At 39.3% G+C, this 17,926-nt stretch overlaps 1 protein-coding gene across 5 annotated transcripts in view; it reads left to right on the top strand.

Annotated features, from left to right (window-relative positions):
• The window catches only part of ATP2C1 (ATPase secretory pathway Ca2+ transporting 1), a 67,125-nt gene that overhangs the window by 14,225 nt on the left and 34,974 nt on the right, over positions 1-17,926 (top strand). Inside the window, exons 1-2 of one of the 5 annotated variants that reach the window (XM_054814387.1) lie at positions 3,432-3,595; positions 4,049-4,277. The exons of 2 other annotated variants lie outside the window; for them this stretch is intronic. Coding sequence is in view for 1 of the 3 variants with exons in the window: in XM_054814385.1 (XP_054670360.1) it covers positions 4,194-4,199 (6 nt within the window). In the remaining 2 variants the exon portion in view is untranslated. Of the gene's footprint in view, positions 1-3,431; positions 3,596-4,048; positions 4,278-17,926 lie in introns of those variants that run through there. 2 more of the 5 variants (XM_054814385.1, XM_054814388.1) reach the window with 2 other exon arrangements.

Raw genomic sequence — 17,926 nt, 5'->3', positions numbered from 1 at the left:
GATCACTAGTTTTCAGCCCTGAAGGCCATGGGGAGCACAGAAAGTACTGCAAGCTGCAGTACATCTATGTTCCCTCTATCTGTTCTACTCTCTTGTCTGTGCTAGCGTAACCACTTCTGGTTCAGTTTGAGAAGTCTGTGTTTACTGATCTGCTGGGTTATTTTGGACAAGAATCAGTTCCCACATAAATTTAGGTGTTGGTCAGTTTGAGGTTGTGGTTCTGAGATAATCTAGTGGCTCCTTGCTGCTGAAGGCCACTTGCAGAAGGAAAGGTCTGACTTGGGCATCAACAGGAGGTAAATTAGGAGACTTCTGTGGTGAAAAGGATGGGGAGGGAATGGGGTGGGAAGTGCAGTGTCGTGACAGGATGACAGGAACTCTTTTTTTTTTGGCGATGCGGAAGACTTAAGTGGTGTGCTCTGGCACATAAACCTGACAACACACCAAGGTAAGGAGAACACCTGGGGCTGGGGGCTGCTTAAGTTGGCATTGAACACTCATGAAAATCTGCTCTCCTAAACGCAAGCCTGTTATCAGCAGGTTCACTTGTTTTTTAGAAAGTATTTTCAGGTCTGCGAACTAGAAAGAGAAAAACAGTGATCTAACCGCTAGGATGTTCAGTCTTCCCCCCCCCCCCCAAACCTATCAGTATTGCATATCCTTTCAAGTACTATTTTTAAAAAAGAGATTCTAACTGTGAAGCTTAGAGATTGTTTGGCCTTTCATATTTGAATTTGTAATTGTTCTTCTAATTTGTATAAGTATTTTCACTAGAATTACTCAGTTGTGGCTAGACATGTTTGCTCATTGGATATTCAGATGAGCATTTTATTGCAAGATTTTTTTACAAGATTAAAAAATGTAAACCAAATATTATTGTAATTTGTGAGTATGACTGGCTACAACTGGTTACTGTAAGAAAAGCCTGTTTTAATTTCAGACTATCTCCACAATCATACTCTAATAATGTTGCTTTGGTTGCCAAATAATGCCTTTGCTGCACACTTTTATTAGGCTTCCTGAACTCTTCTGTATCAAGCTCACGTTAAGGTCAGAATTTTTTAAGAAGCAATATCCAGCAGCAGACAGAGATAAAACACTGAGCATTGTTTTTTAAACAGCCACTGTTTGCAGGTGTAGAGCATGGCAGAAACAGTGCTATAACTTTCAAGGATGGATATAGTCCTGGTATAATGCAGAACAGGTGCTTTCCAGCTGCCTGGAGCGTGACAGGCAAGTATGTAGGCAGATGTACGCTAATGTGAAAGAAATTAAGCCCTGGAGATGAAGTTTTTTGAGTTCTCACTATACAGTAGGGCTTGTTTTCAACTTTCTTCTTCTCTTTTAAGGCACAAAGAATGTTTCTTAGTAGGCAGACTTTGTCACTGATACTTAGGTCTCAATAGCTCAGTGAACAAGCTCAGTAACGTTCAAGAATTTCTACTCTTCTCCCCAAAACTTCTCATAGCATAGTGTAAAGAAGTCCAAATATGATGTGGATGCAAACAATATTAGGACCTACAGGGTCTAGTTTTCCTTCATGAAAATATTTACATAAGTTTTTCATATTTAATGGTAACATCTGATATTGAAAGCAAGAGCTACCTGTTCTATCAAAGTAACTAAATGTTTTTCCTAATGAGTTATTGTGCATCAGTTTTGTGTTGAAATTGAGGCATCATAACTAACATCACAAGTAGCTCAATGTGGTTCTTTGCTTGCCTTACAAACAACTTAACAGCAGCAGTATCTTGGAGAACAGTCATTGCTACAATGACAGCGCTACCTGCATGTAGTGGGATACGTCATGGAGTAACCATGGAGATATTCAAGTAACATGGCAACTATATGGGACTGGTCTGAAATTACACGTTAGGCATTCTCAAACAATTAACCTGCTTGTTGTCATCTTTTTTTTCCTGAATGCAAATATCTAGGGCCTGTACTTTAAATCAGCACTTGTAACTCTTCTTTACCTCTCACAACATATTGGCAATTTTTTTACTACTTTAGCACTCAAACAAATTTATCTTCAAGTCCTTCAAACGAGTAAAGTGTGCTCTTTCACTTCACCTTGTTTAGCTGAGGAATTCAAGAGGCATGCTATTACAGCTTGGGAGATTTAATTAAAATGTTTAAAATTTAGTTCTGTTAAATGCTGCTTATGAACTGACACAGACTGATTTTGGTTTCTTCTCCTGCTTAAGAAAAACAAAGCCAAGGTGACAGGTCGTTAATCATGAGATGTCAATGCAATTGTATTTCTCCCACCATGTTGTCATGCTCCTTTAGAAACGGGATGTAAAGCCTACAATTAGCATGTCTCCATTAGATTGTGACCTTGAAAGTCAAAAGGCATTTTGTTCTTACTAGTTCGCACCATACCTTAAATGTAAAATGTATTATCTCAGTGGAAATTACTTTTATCTGAAAACTTCCCCAGCCTTGGAGCTCAGCATTGGAACTGTAGCTTTAAGTAATGTTTCTTTGGTGCCTAGGTAAACATAATTGAATTGGTAAAGCATGTTTTTTCCCCACAGTACTTAACTACCAACCCTTATCACTAGTTATGCGACTGGTAGCTAAACCCAGGTTTTAAAGGTGGGTTTTTTCCAAGTGTTTAAGATTTTGTATTAATTTTGTTTTCTAACATTTGAAAGAACATGGTAATTTGTCTGGTGGTTCGAAACTAACGAGTCTAGCCAGGGTATATTGTAACCCTAAAACCAGCAGCTCTTCCATGTGTGTGATGCTCGTGTTCATACCAGTACAGCTTTGGTGACACAAGGCACGGAGGGCAGCAAAGAAAAACTCTGAAGCAAGTGGGTGTTACTGGACTGTTTTCCCACGACCAGCCCTGGGCTGTGTTTGGCTCCCAGACCTGGCACAGAGACTGCCAGGGCCGCGGGCACAGGCCAGGCTCCTCTGCTTGGCGGTGGTGGGCCCTCACGCAGAGCACAGGCCAGCGCTCCTGCTCTTCAGGCTGCTCATGGCTCCATCTTCCTCATGGTAATGTGGGTTTTTTTTCTGCCCGGGCAGGAAGGTGAGGAAACCTCGCCGCAATGGTGGGCATCGGGAGCATGGGCCTCTTATGCCAAGGGCACCTCCAGAGCTCCCAATAGCGGCTGGGGCGTTTAAACACGCTTATGTTCGTGGCTTGCGGCATTGTGGCGAGGCCCCCGCAGCCTGCGAGTTCCCCCCGGGCTGTGGCTGGCTGACACCCGCGCCACGAGCGCCGAGTGGAAGGTCGTAACGGCCGCTTCCCCCCCTCCGCCCCTAACGACACCCTCCCGCACTCGGCGGGCAGCGGGCGCGCCCCCCGGCTTGGGGCGCAGGCGCCTGTGCGCGCGCGGAGGGGGTGGGGAATCGGCCCGCCCTTCCGCCGTCGCGCCCCGCCCCGTCCGCTGCCTCTCCCTTTCCACCCCCCCTTCCCCCCCCGCCCGCGGAAGTGAGCGGAGCGGGGATGCGTCCGTGCCGCCGCCGCTGCTGCCCCGAGCCACGGAGGTGAGACGGCGGTGAGGGAGCGGCCGCTTGTGCCTCTCTTCCCCCTCCACGCTACTACCACCCTGCTTCCCGCGGCGGCCTGCGCCACAGGGTGAGCGGGCGGGGCCGGGGCGGCTGAGGGAGCCGCGGCGGGGGTCGCCGGGGGCCGCCGAGCTTCAGGGAGCCGGCGCTTTCCTTTCCCTGCGCCAGCTGCCCTTCCGCCTGGCGCCGAGGAGAGCGGGGGGGGTTACTTGGGGTGAGGGTTTATTTTTAGGTGCGGGGCGTTCATTCCGTGCGGAGCCCCTCCCCGGGCGGGACGAGGCTGATCGCGGCGTTTGTGGCGAGGGGGAAGCGGCGGCGCTGCTCTGTGTTGCTGTAGCTGCTGGGCAACTAATCCTAATCCTTGGTGGCCCCTGACAGCTCTGCGGGTTCCCTGTGTGCGTGTGCCTGCTCCGCGCTGGCGTGAGTGGAAAGGCGGTAGAGACCTATAGGGTTCGGCGGTCGTGGGGTTTTTTATTATTTTTATTTTTTTTTTCCCCTCTTTTAGCGCTGGTTTCTCTTGCAGATGTTGCTGCAGGTGGGGGCAAAGGGAGCAGTGTGATTGCCTGGGATCTTGGGGCATCTCTCTCTTCACCTTTCAGCTCCTGCTCCAGCGCTGCTGTTGCTAAAGACTTTTGTAACTATCGACTCAAGTACAATTTCGATGGAAAATGAAGGTAAAGGTCTCATCAGAGTCACTGACTTCATTGGAGCTAAGAGGATTTTTGCATGCAATTTGGTGACATCTCCTACTGGTGCGTGTGTACGTTTTTGCCATTCCAGGGGTTTGCAGGGTTGCTCTCGCGTGTTAATCTCGTGGTAGGAATTTTGATCTGCGTTTTGTAGTCTAAGAATTGTAAGACCATCGCTTTTCTTCATTTGTACTGTTGCTTGTCGAACTGATCAAGACAGAATAAAATCTGTCTGACAGATGTTCAAAACATGTATTTAGTGTTTTAGTGCTCTCTGTGTTTGGAATAGAAATCTTGTTTGATTTAGATAGGGGCTTTGAGCATTAGTTGCTTGGTATTTGCTTAGATTGTATGATTTTGTTAAATTTCATCTTTCAGGGTGAAATTGAGAAGCATTAATTGCATTTTGTATTGAAATAATTTTATGTATATTCTGTGTTCTTAAAAATGACTTAATTTTGCTCTCTTGGACAGTATTTTAATTAAAAAGTGGCACTGAAGTTTTGATTTCTACGAGAAAGATCTGGTATAAAGTTGTAAATTCTATGTAGTGAAAGAAGTTGCTCTATTATGTTTTCTTGTCTAGTTTGGAAATGACTTAATTCAGGGAGTTATTTCAGTTTTTCCATGTTGGGCTTCTGTTTATGCTCTGGGAACCTTGAAAGCCCCTTTGCATTGGTGGTAGTGACTGAGAGCTTCACTGATTTTTTTTCCTTTCTATTTGGGTGTTGAAAATATCTGAAATGTGTTATTTTTATTACTATATATCTAAGAAAAGCAGTGTTGTTTCCCCTTTCCACCCTTATGTCATCAGTATTCTTTGAAGATATTAGATGGGGTTTTCTTTAGGTGGCTACTGGATTTCCTTTGCTATAGGTTGTTATGTGAGACATAGAAGCTCCTTTTCCTCCCACCCCATTCTGAAAAGAGGTGCTTTTTTAATAGTTTGACTTGAATGAAGAACTGGATTGAATTTGTGGTGTAGACTCAGTTATTTTTTACAGCTGGATATTGTTCTGTTTTGAAATACAGTTGTCTTTTGTGACTGGAAAGTTGTAGTAATTGTGAAGTCCAACCTCTGTTGAAAACTAGGTAGGGTATTACAATTTGGCATTTCAGAATGCTTTTCTAACTTTAAAATAATGTTAGAATTCTCTTAATTCTATTGATCATGTCTTCCAACTGAATATTTGTAATGAGGAGCACAGAACTTGTCAGGTAGAAGGAATTTTGGTGTGTGGGGAATTGTCTCTAGAAGATTGATCTTTGTTGTGGGAGGCTAGATAGCTGATAGAAGTAGTGTCAGTGCTTTTACATTTCACTCAGTGCGTTGCAAATAAAAGATTTTTTTGAATGGGCAGCACTGGGGGCGGGGGAAACAAAGTGGATATAATGGCATCGAACAGAAATACACTGAGGGGGAAAAAAAAAAAAAAGTAGCTGTCTGACATTTGTGTGCCAAAACCAAAATGGCAGGAAGACTTTTATAATAATGCTTTTTAGTTCTATTACCAAATAAATAGTATATCATAGATGTAATCAAGTTGCATATGATAGTGTGGCCTATTCTAATTCTTCTGAATGCTGGTAGCACAAAGATGCCATTTCTTAAATTTCTTATGGAATAAATAAATTATGTTTGAAAATTAGTGATATTTGTGTGAGAGATAAAGCTGGTTTTTAATAAATTACTTCTAGGGGAAAAATAAAAGATGATCAGATGTGTATTTCAAAGGCAGAAATAAATGCTATGGTTTGTTGAGGGCTTTCAAAATGGAGTAGGCTTCTGGAGGTAGAAGGAAAGCTAAACTTCAGTATGAATGAAAAGACTGAGTTGGTTCTCTTAATATTTGAATTACTTCCTTTCCACTCTTTCCACTCTCACACACTCCATCTCATAATTGAGTCTCCAGACAGGAACATATATTTACATCTGTCTACTGTCTGTTTTGGTGTTTTTGATATTTCTGAGCTCTTCTTTTCTATGCATTTGACATTCTGAGACAGCTAGATGCTAGCAGCTTTCATATTGGAACTTTTCAGCACCTTTGAGAGGATCCTTAATGTTTTTCTCCAGGAGACAATTGAAGAATCTTTTTGATCTTGTAGAATGAAGATAACAGTTAGAATATCTTTAAACTTTTTTTATTTGTCTTGCAAGCTTGTGTTTGAAAGGTCTCTTCAGTTTGGATATTCAGCAAGAGATGGCAGATTTCCCCCAATTAATATTTTGTCCCAAGACTTTTTGGTTCCTGTCTCTTGTGTTGGGATGATTAAACTTCTGCAAAAATTCACGTGTCTCGTGGTAATGGGGAAGAGACAATTTCCCATCACAGGAAGACTTCTGCTTAGCTCCGTAAAACTATGACTTAGAGGAATGATGTTTGTATTTCTGTTTGGAAAGATAGACTTTTGTGAATTCTTTCCATAATTAGGTCTTTTTTTTCTTAAACTGTAGGTAGACAAGAGAACTTGCAGCTGTTTAGACAAAACATAACTCTGAGTGCAAATTAGGCTTTGTAATTTTTGGATCTCTTCATTGATGCATTTGGAACATTTTAAATAATTTTCTATAATTGTAGTCTGATGTTTTTTCTTTCTTTCTTGTATCACCATCTTTTAGATTGTGACAGGTTCTTTGTTCTGCTGAAGATTGTCTTCTAGAAAACTGCCTATTAGTAGAAAAATAAAGAATACGGTTTAGGTTACATCAACTTTGAGCTTCCCTGCTCTTATGTCAGACTATGATTACAAATACAAATTGTTAAATAGGAGTACTGTTTTGTTACCAAGGCCTTCTGTAGCATTTGTTTTCAGATCATTAGGTGCCTAACAGAAGAGGTCAGAGTAGTATTTTCCCACCTGTAAACCAAAAAGACTTTCCCCAAAATCATGTAGAAGGTTGATAGAAAAACTTGGACCAGACTTACTGCGAGTGATAAGAACATCATGTGGTGAGTCTGAAATCCTCCTTAATCTTCATTGTTTTGAGTCCTGGTTAATTTCAGCTAATCTTCAAAGATGAATGTTAATTTAAATTTATAGTCTGTCAGTAGTAACTTCAGGATAATTTTGATAATTGGATGAATAGCGAGATATGGCAAGAATATTTTCTTCTTTGAAAAAGATGCTTTAGTTTTCACATAATCCTGAGATGACAAATGAATTGATTTTCTGTCATGTGCTTGAAGTGCAGTTGAATTTCCTGATGACTTTTATGAGTGTTTTTCCTAAATGGTGAAAATGGCCTTAGTTGCTAAACTAACAGATTGAAGATCAGTGAATAGATTTTGGGGTTTGGGGGCACTGAGTTAGTACCCTGGACTAGCTCATCATGCATTAGGCAGATCTAAGTACTGACGAATGAACGGGTGGAGCGTGCGTACATGTAGCTGAAAACAGAGGGGAGAAGGGATGCCTGTGGCAGCAGTGACTTGAAACAATTTAAATTGTTTCAGAGTGGCATCATCAATTGTTTCATGAAAGTAATATCCAAAATGATCAGAACGAAATTTGTGATGGAAAATGTTAGAAATTTTGAAATGGACTTGGTGTTATCACAGCAGTTCATGTTCCTTTTGACATGTAGATGATTTCTTAATAAACTAATAGTTGAAACAAGAATTTTAATATTCATGGATTACTGTTTATCATCTGCAGCTTGCAGAAAATTAGAACCCAATACTTTACACTTATGTTGGCAAAAAAGTCATATATTTTCTGTTTAACTTGGAGGATAAGGGGAGAGAAGAGATTTTTTTTTAAAGTGGAGAGTCTTCACTAAAGACCAGTTCTAGTAGATACCTTCCTGTCTTTTAACAGTGCTTTGATAACTTAAAGAACTGCTAAGTTAACATAGCACTTGTCTTGCCTTAGAAACATAGATTTCCTTTTAATTGAACAGTGTCATCTTCTAATCTGTTGTTTGATTGCTTGATGGAGCATTAGGTAGTTTCAGTCTTTCCTTTCCCCTTTTTTTCCCATGCAGATAAATTGGAAATGTTAATCTATAATAATCTAGAAGTTGTTTAACATGGAATCTGCTTGAGTTCAGGCATCGTGGAATGTATGTTTATTATTTTGCTAACTTCGTAACTCCTTTATGTGGTGAGTCTATGGCATAATCTCTCCTTAGTGAGTTAGGAAAAACAGTGGTGTAAGGAAAATGCAGACAATTCTCAGGGCAGCTAATTCAACAAAAGAGAGACAAACATTTTCACTTGCTTTTTATGGTGAAGAGTTTGACAAATGTATGGTGGTCTTGGGATGCTCTTCTATAGGACTGAATGAAATGGTCTCATTACTGCTGAAAGGAGATCCTACTCTCAGCTGTGTTCCTGGCGCATGTGTTGCATTGGCTCTCATGGTTGTTGAGTTTGGCTTCCTAGCTTGGCAGACGGTTAGCCCAGCCCTTCTTTCCCCTTCCCCCTGTTCGACAGCTTTCTGTTGGATTAGTTAGTTGAATGGGCTCATGAAGCATCCGGTTAATGCTGAAAACAGTGACAGATGAAGTAGTGAGACCTCCTCCTTCTTAGCATAAGCAGACCATTAGCTCGCTTCACTACTTTATGTAGTCATAGCTATAGTTCAATATAAATTCACGCATAGATCATGGTGGAATTTTGCAAGAGTGAAATAAGTTAATACATAGATTTTAGTTTTGAGACCTGCTTTTGAATTGATGAAAGAATTCAGGTGATACCTAACTGACACTGTGTGATAAAACTGGCATTCACAGTGTGATTTGTAGAACCTAGAAGGAATGATAAAGTTACAGTGCAGAGAAGGAAAATAAAATATAATCAAGGTATAAATTTGGGACAAGCATCTGTTTCTGGTTATTTGTTTTGTAAACATTCTGCCCTAAACAATTAAAAAGGATAAAATGGATAATGGGTTAGCAGATACAGCCTACAGAATCTTTTACAAAGGCTTTTAAAATATTTTTTGTCATAAATTTTCTGCAGCACTTTTTTCTGCATACTTAATTCACAAAAAAAAAAAGCTTGGTGAATACAATGTTGCTGCTTTCTTGATACTAATTATAAGAAAACTTATTACCATAAGTAGAGTGATTATGCAGTGAGTTATGTTTGCATTTAAATTGGCACTGACACTAGCTTGGTTCTGAGAACTGTTGTAAACAGTAAGTTCAGGGTTTTTTTAGTTAGGATTTTATTTTGTCATATTATGAAGTAACTGTGTAGCTGTCAAGGCTATAATCAACAATTTGGTCTTGGAGCTTGATTCATTATTTTAAAAAAATAAATACTGAGCAAATATCGGTGTTTTTGCTTAATACAATTATATGGCAACTAAAGTCCGCACATGTCATAGATACATTATTAGGATATCACAAGGTGCTAATATTCTTTATTAGTGTTTGCTCTTCAAGTGCTGTCCTTCATTTTGAGAAGCTCAGCACTTCGGAGTGTTATGAGGTAGAGGCAGACTATTGGAGAAGAGCTATATGATCTTACTTCTGAGCTTAAATGTTCTCTTCCAGAAAGTTAGCAACTCTGGCAAGATAAATGACTGATATTTAGACCCAAAGTCTTTTGGCCTTCAACTTCTAAAAGGGTTCATGTGAACTGGGATTTAAGCAGAAGGGTATGCTATTTAGAGTCAAGTGAGATATGACCGTCAGTGTTCTCTTCCTTGGGTGATGAGTTTCTGAACTGACCTGGTGCTATTATACATAAACTTTACTTTCATCAAGGCATTAGCATTGATTTGATCATTTTAGTGTGTGCTTAGGATTTTGTATCTTTTTGTTCTTCTGATTAATAAGTAATGACAAATGTATGAAACGTTCAAGCAGACTTTTCCAGCATTCAAGGAATTTTTTTTTTTTTTGAACAGGAACAATCAAAGCTGAATATTTTGGCCAGTCAAATACAGATTGGTCTGGTGTGTTTGTCAATGCATGCTTGGTAACTTTGATGCCATCTCAAGGCTTTCAGCAACCGGGCTTTAAATTCATCATAGTACATCCTCCAGAGTATACAGAAATGCTCTAAATGGTAAATCTTTTGTAGCAATTGAATACAAAGTTTGACTGTTTGACATTCTTAAGTTTCAACTGTATACTACCTAAATGGGCTAAAGGAAGATAAGGTGATTTGGACGGATGTGATGTTGAGGGTTTAGTCTGAATTTTTGTTGCCATTACTCCTACAATCTACAGCACTGCAGTCAGGTTAAGGTACTGTTATTTTTGTGAAATATTTTCTAGTATAGCTAGAGAGCAGGTAGTTGTCATTCACAAAGCTTGCAAGATAACCGCATGGAATATACTACGATTACAGAAAATTGCTCAGCTTTACTGTTGTGCTGGTAGCCTCAGTTGAACTAGATGTCCTACTTGCCTTTCTATTTTTTGTTAAAGAAGACATGGTAAAACATGCTGAAAGACTGAGATGCATTTTAGGTTGTGGAGACATGTTTCTCAGGGAAGTGGTTTTTTTTAGAACCTATTTTTAGTACTTAAAAACAGTTCTTGAACTTTATAGACTACTGTAGAGTTAGTAAGTTGGATATTAAATGGAGCATTGTAGTCTTTATTACATTGCCTGAAGTGGATGGGGTTGGGAATAGGTGTCTCTCTTGAATTTTTCACAACTTTTAAGATTGGGCAGACCTTGAGATTCGAGATGGTCAGTGCCAGTATTCAGATTTCTGTTTCTTAGTTGGTGAGAAATGCAGAAGTGTTGTGTACCAAGGAGTACAGTTCAGCGTTACGGCTTGTGGCTGGCCATAGTGATTGTCCTAAGCACTGCTGAAATAGTACTGAAATACAAAGCAGGTGTTTTCAGGCTCACAGGGCAGCCTAGCAGGTTATTCTCATAATTTGGGTAGTCATATTTCTTTGGTTAATGGGCGGTCTGTGCCAGGTTGACTATCACCCTTTTTCTGTAAAGTCTTAGGAATAACACACAATAGCAAGGGACTGAAACTATGTGACCTTCCAGGATAGAAATTACTCTGCAAGGAGAACTCATTAGTGCAAATTAGTGTTTCTTTTTCCTTCTGGCTTTTTTAGAGACAGAACTTTTCTGTGTGTACTTCCTTTGATGTGGGGGACTCCTGGTAAAATGTTTAAACTAAAATAGTGTTGAATAGGAACAAATTTATTTGAATTTTAGAATACAGGGATGCTGCAGCTGTTTCCCCAGAAGTAAAAAATAATCACACTTTTCCAAAGGAGTTCATTCAAAAGAAGACAGTAGACAGTAACTTCAAAGCTTTCAAAAAAATATTTCTTCTCCTGAGCAAGCTGTGCCTGGTAGAAAACAAGTGGCTCATTAGTCTGCAGACTTCAACCTTTTGGGGGTGGGAAGGGACAGATCTTTGCGGTGGCAAGTAAAATAGTCCTTTTGCAAATTGGTTGTGGGTGTTTGTGTTGAATGAGTGTTGGCACTTTACTTGTTGCTCTAAGAAAGCAGCATTATTTCCCATAAAGGTATTTGTCAGAGTATAATACTCTCTGACCAGGTTCTTTTAGATAATCCATGTATGGAGAGTGTAATATTTTATATAAAAAATGTGTTTGTGAAGATATTTGATGTTATGTGGGATTTCTGATTTAGCAGAATGATACATTTGTACTACGTTTGAAGTATATTTTGTAAGTTACACTTAGCAAAATATAGAAATTGCAGTACACAGTTCAATCACAATACCAGTTCCATTACTGGTTTCTATAATATGCTCACCATTGTGACACTGGACATCCCCAGTCACCGGAAAGGAATATGATGAAAGATTGAAACCAGCTCAAGCCTGTTGCTCTTTGAAATATTGTTGGTTGTTCAGTGCATTTATTGGGCTGAGCCACGTATACATCCCCCCATTCTGGTCTGGCTAACTCAGACATTCATGTTATTTTGATGAAATCGGGGAGAAACATTTACACCACCAGCTGATCCACTCAATAGACATAGCTGTTAATCCAAAGCAAAGGCCACCCTCCAGTCCCCATTGTGTTGAGGTAAAGTTAGCCTCTGCAGCAGCTGTGCTTAGTCACATCTGACATTATTTCTTGAGCTTCGTAGGTGTGTTACCCTTGCCCATCTCCTCTGAGCCTTCTGTTATAGGGGTTTATTGGTCAGTCATAGTATTTAAGTATTTTTCATATCTAAATTTACAGGGTTTTGAGACTCATTAGAGAAATTGCTAGTTGAGAATACAGGAAGTAATCGGTCTTCATGATTTATTCACATATGAGGTACAAACAACTCTTATCAGTGCGGGCTGTATAGATGAAGCCTTCCTGAATGTAACTTCCAATTTTCTGCACATTATTAAAAAATTAGTTCAAAAGCCAAGAATAAGGCATTAAATAATGGAATTTACTTAAGGTGAGTGTAGCTTGTCTGCTTTTGTAGTTTGTGAACTTGGTTGCACAGATTTTTGTTTATTTTTTTAAAAACGTGTACCCACCACACTCAGCTACTTCCACCTGTTTCTTTTGTTAGCATAACTGGTGAATTTCTCTAGAGATTTAATTCCTGTTAAGATCTGGCAGAATTTCAAGGAGGAGATTGCATCATAGTCACAACCGTGTTGAGTATTGCTTGTTCCAGAATGGTCTGAAGGCCCTGTCTTCACTTCTGGAATCCTGCTATGCATCCAGAGTTTGCTTCTGGGAGTGTAGCCGGTCTAGGATTTACTGTAACTATTGAGCGTGCCTATGTTTGGGTTGTTTTTTTGTTTGGGGTTTTTTTTGGTGCTTGGATTTTTGCTGTGTCTTGTCATCACATGATCATTGTTCTGTGGCTGGGACCTGTACTGAGGTTCTGGGAGCACCTTGCTTTCTAGACCAGTGGGGGAGGCAAAGATGGCAGAGACATCTAGTGAAATAGATATTTTTGTTGTAATTGCTCAAAAGTGGCGCTGTGGAATCAGTCATGATGCTGAGCAATGACATTTAAATGGAGAGTTTGAAGATGGACAGTAAGATGGTTAAAGATCTGGATCTCCAAAGCCTCTAGCCACCATGTCCTAATGAGTAGAAGACTTTGCACTGATGCTTCATAAGTGACGGAACTGACAGAAAGGATTACTTCCATTCTGCGTAGAGCTTTTTCCTTAAAGATACCTTTTGCAGCTAAGAGTGTTTGCCTAGTGGGAACTGTTTCCAAAGTCCATGTGCATACACACGGAGAGTCAGGCCTCTATGCTTGTTGACATCTAGTTGATCTCTAGCCCTGTGTACTTTCAGAATGCCAGACGGTGCAGAAGAGGTAAGCGCTTGGTATTTTATTATGTTACTGTGTGCACAGATGTCTACAGTAGTTGATTTATCTGTTGTTGCTCCTCCGCACCTGCCATCCTGGCTCTGAATTGTACAGAACTGGAGAAGAACATGCTTAGTAGGATCTGAGCTTTCTAAACCTTTTAGTTTATATCACGTATAGTTTGATTATACAGAAAGTCCAGGAAATAACAAGCTAGCAAGTTTCAATTTGTTTTGTATTCAGCAAAACACCTTTTTACTATGTTGTTGAACACTATCATTTTTTTCAGTGCGGGGAAGGTAGATAAAAAGTGGAAGCTAATTCTTATGGTGGGTGAGGAAGTGCTGATTCTTTTGGGATTCCAGTAAGAAAGGCACAAACACTTGCAAGGCAGATCACTTTAATAACTCGGAAAAGGTGACAGCAAGGTATAAAATCCTATGTCCTTTCAGATGCTGGGAATCCTGAGATGATAGGACTTCGGATGGATCTCTGGTCAGGGCATGGCACGCTGTAGATCTTGTCTGCTCTGAGTTCAGTAGTAGGCTCACAGGGTTTTGCTCACAGTACAGCTTCTTCAATCAGCAATAACAGTCGAGTCCGGAATGTGGGCTTTGAAGTGTCCCTTGGACAACGTGCTCTAATATCCTTATCTCATTCATAAAGCTGCAGTTCCTGAGCAGGTGCATGTAATATTTCAAGTGGAAAAGACAACATACTGTACATATACTTAAGATTAAATGCACATTGATTAACTACACATTGATTATGTGTACATTCATTAATCTTACTGTTGATTAGACACACAGCATGATTCAGTAGCAATTGCACGGTATCTGCAATACAGAGACATATACCTGAATGTGGGTCACTAAGTGCCCGTACAGTAATAGGCTTACAGGTCGATCACTACAAACAAGACAAAAGGTCTTTGTAGTACTTGAGTTGGCTTGAAAGGGGTTCAGTTTTACAGGGACTGAAGGGATAGATTCAAACTGACTGAATCAGCTGTTCAGATGGATGGGAAGATTAAGAAGAAAGTGATAGGTGTGGTTAAGAGGAAAATACTGGAAACCATGCGGAGTCAGTGCTTCCAGTCATCTTATCACATTTCCAGTTGTGCCGCAGTGTTTCCCAGGAACTGGCTCTACTAAGCTGCAGTTTGCCAGTGAGACTTCTTGTGCGGTAGGGTAAACAGTTCCTTCCGAGAGTAGAGTGCCCAAACCCAGTTGCATTCTTGTCTCTCGGGTTTCTGAAGGAACTTCTCAAAGAAAGAATCGGCATTTCTCTTTAATTACTTAAATGCATTGTTTTTAAGCTTCTGTGGTTTTCAGTTCTACTGTTCTTGTTAGTTTTGTTTTTACACCACCTTTGTATTTTGCACTTGTAGGTCAGTTGAGTAACTGCATGTAACACTTACAGGATTTTAGCTAATTAGCCAAAATGTTTTGGTTGCAAGTTTGTCTAAAAATAGATTTTGCTATGACAGTGTTCTAAATTTTTTAGACCACTCTCAGTGAATGTAGGTCCTGCCATTTGCATTCTCTGAGGAAGTAGAGGTAAAATTTCCCCTTTAAAAAGAAAAAAGTAAATTATCTCAATGTCAGTGAGCCCTACTGATTGATAGCGGACTGTTCCTGCTAAGCTGAGAAACAGAAAGGTAGAGGTAGGTTGTTGGCAGTTGGTGTAGGTCATGGTAGAAAGAGGGTAGGCAGAATTTTGTAGTATATGAGGAAGAAGAAACAGTAACACATTACTGTCAACTGGTTAACTAGGTTTTTCTTTAGAGAAAACAGAAGGGAACTCTGAATTTCTGGTAGTGTAAGCCTTCCAGACTGATTTGTATTGATTTTGATAAACATACTTTGGTCACAGTTCTGTGGTCATATGATTGATGCATACTTCTTGGTCTAGAGATGGTGGTGTGTACATTGGAAGTGGTCCAAGGAAAGTCATTCCAGAGGCAGCTATTTATTTTTCTTAGTTAGCATCCTGCTGCTTTGTTCCTTGGTAGAGTTAGATGCAAACAGGGGATGGGAAGCTGTACTCATAGCTCCAAAAGCTTCAGCAGTCATGTATGTACTGCCTATATGATATAGCAGCATAGGCCAGTATAATTTCTTAGCCAAATTATCCATATAAAAAGTTGTCTGCAATGAAGTACTGAAGTGTTTTAAGGTATCAGCTGATAGATGCTTGAAAATTAATTGCAGCATAGGATGGGAAGACATCTTACTATTTGTGGGTCGACTCCTTCAGTACAGAATGAACACTGTGGTTTTGGGGATAGCTTCCGTTGGATACGCTAGAAGGTGTTGCAGAAGCCCAGATCTCCAGTGTACAGATCTGGGCAGCAGTGCAAAGGACTGACAGCACTTGCTGACTGTATTGAATAAGTGATCTTTCTCCTGCTTTGTGGAGATAAATGGATAGTAAAGGCAAAATTATTTGCTTAAATATAGTTATTGTGTTCCAGCAGATAGCAAGCACTTTTTCCAACTAGTTTTTTGGACCTAAATCTGTTAGTGTAACCCACTTCATATTTTTGAAGGTAGTGATGGAGGGAACGGTGATCAGTTTCTCATTGGCTAAGCAATTGAATTTAACTGGGGGGAAAAGTGTTAGATATTTGAAACTGTTCTTTTCTGAACTACAAGTGTAGTTCAATCTACACAGATTGTAGAGGTTTATGAGAAATTAAATGAGGATCCATCTAGAACTGTCTTACAATATATGGTTTTGCTCTAGAGAAAGAAGCTCCCGATAAAAAGACCTTCTGAGCCTTTGTTTTTGTAATCCTATACCTGATTTTCTCTGTAGATTTTTTTCACTGTGTACAGTACAGTGTTCTTCATAAAAGTGGAAGATAATATGAATGAAACGTATTCAAAATCAATGGCTTTTTGAGTCTGTCACAAAAAGGTTGTCAAAATAGACTTTGTAGCACAATTCTGTGCTAATAAAGATTTATTTGGAAAAGTCTGATCACTGAGGGTACCTTAACACTTCTGTTTAAGGATATTTAACTTCTTAAAATATCCTTAAAAAGCTTGTTATTAGACTTTCTGAAGTCCTAATTGATAATATTAGGGAAGTGATCAGTTCTGTATCCTTTTTTGGAATTGCTATTTGTTTAGCAGCCATGTCAGTTGGTATAGGGAGAAAGATTTTTCTCAGCACTAAAATTTGTAATGATTGTCAGTTTCTGCCTATTCTTACTGAGAGAGCTTGATTGCTCAGCATTTTTGTTGAGAATGTGGAGTCATCTTGGTCAAAGTCATATGTTTGTGGGTTTGTTTTGAAACCGCACTTAGACTTAATGGTTTTCAGCCATAAACTGGTGTTTGGTAGCTAATACAATGAATGCAGTATCTGCTTTCAATAAAAATCAAAACTTAGGATAGGAAAACCTTAAAGAAAAGAACATGAGCTAGTAATTTGGTAGGATGTTTTATCAGAGAGGGGAAATTGTGGCAAAATTCTGGGTGAATGTTTGGTTTAGAAAAGTGTGTGGTCAAGGAACGCTGAAACAGAAGTAAGGTTAAAATCTAAAGAAAATTAAGTATAACCATTTAAAGTTTGAAAAGTCATCATCTCCAATGGCAATTTCCTGTGAATTGATTTAAGTTAAAATATTTGTTTGTATGTGTAGGCTTAACAGCAGCTGTAACTGGGTTTGTTCTTAATTGCAGAATAGGTGAATTTGAATGAAACTGGTTCTTTCTAGGGACTGAATCTTCATGGATACTGGTAAAAGTGGTGGCACGCTTAACCAAAGGCTGACTGTTTGCATGGAAGACTGAGTGGTCATGATGATGTATCACTTCTCATGATGAAGTTTTAGGGAAATTAACTTGTATATACACCAAAGAATGTTTTGTAAGGCTTAGGATCACAATGCCTATATTCTTCCTAACTGAAATACCCGCTGTTCTGCTGCTATTGTGGTCCGCTTAAGTTGCTTTAAAAATAGTTCTGGTTTGTAGAGGGAGTTCTATGATGCTGTGTTCTGTGAGAAGCCTTAAACTGTGGAGCAAATGTTTGTCCCTCTGGTCCAGAATCGTGTAACCTTGTTGGTATGTGGGCTTGTTAGCATTGGGTTTTGTAAAAAAGACCCCTTGTTAGGAACAGAATTATTCTCATGATTTTGTTTTTCTTCTGATGTTGAAAGTAGTAGTTCTTTTAAAATACTTTAAATATACAGATGTTCAGAGAGAAAAATCTGTTATTTTGTTGAACCATGGCTAAAATATTTTTTGACTCAATTTCTTGTCTAATTTGAAACTTGTAAAGGTATTTGGAAATGATAACTTGCTAGATAATTTTTGTAAATGTATATATTTATAGTGTATAATAATGTGTATTAACCATCATTTTTAAAGAAGACTTAAATCAGTGTATATACTTAAGGTTTCAATAAGTACCTAACCAATGCTAAAGTATATTTAAGTCACATATTTTGTAATACTCTAG

Source organism: Grus americana, chromosome 2 (assembly GCF_028858705.1).
Source record: "Grus americana isolate bGruAme1 chromosome 2, bGruAme1.mat, whole genome shotgun sequence".
Lineage (NCBI taxonomy): Eukaryota > Metazoa > Chordata > Aves > Gruiformes > Gruidae > Grus > Grus americana.
Note: the sequence above shows the minus strand (reverse complement) of the source record. Positions and strands in the feature narration are given on the sequence as shown.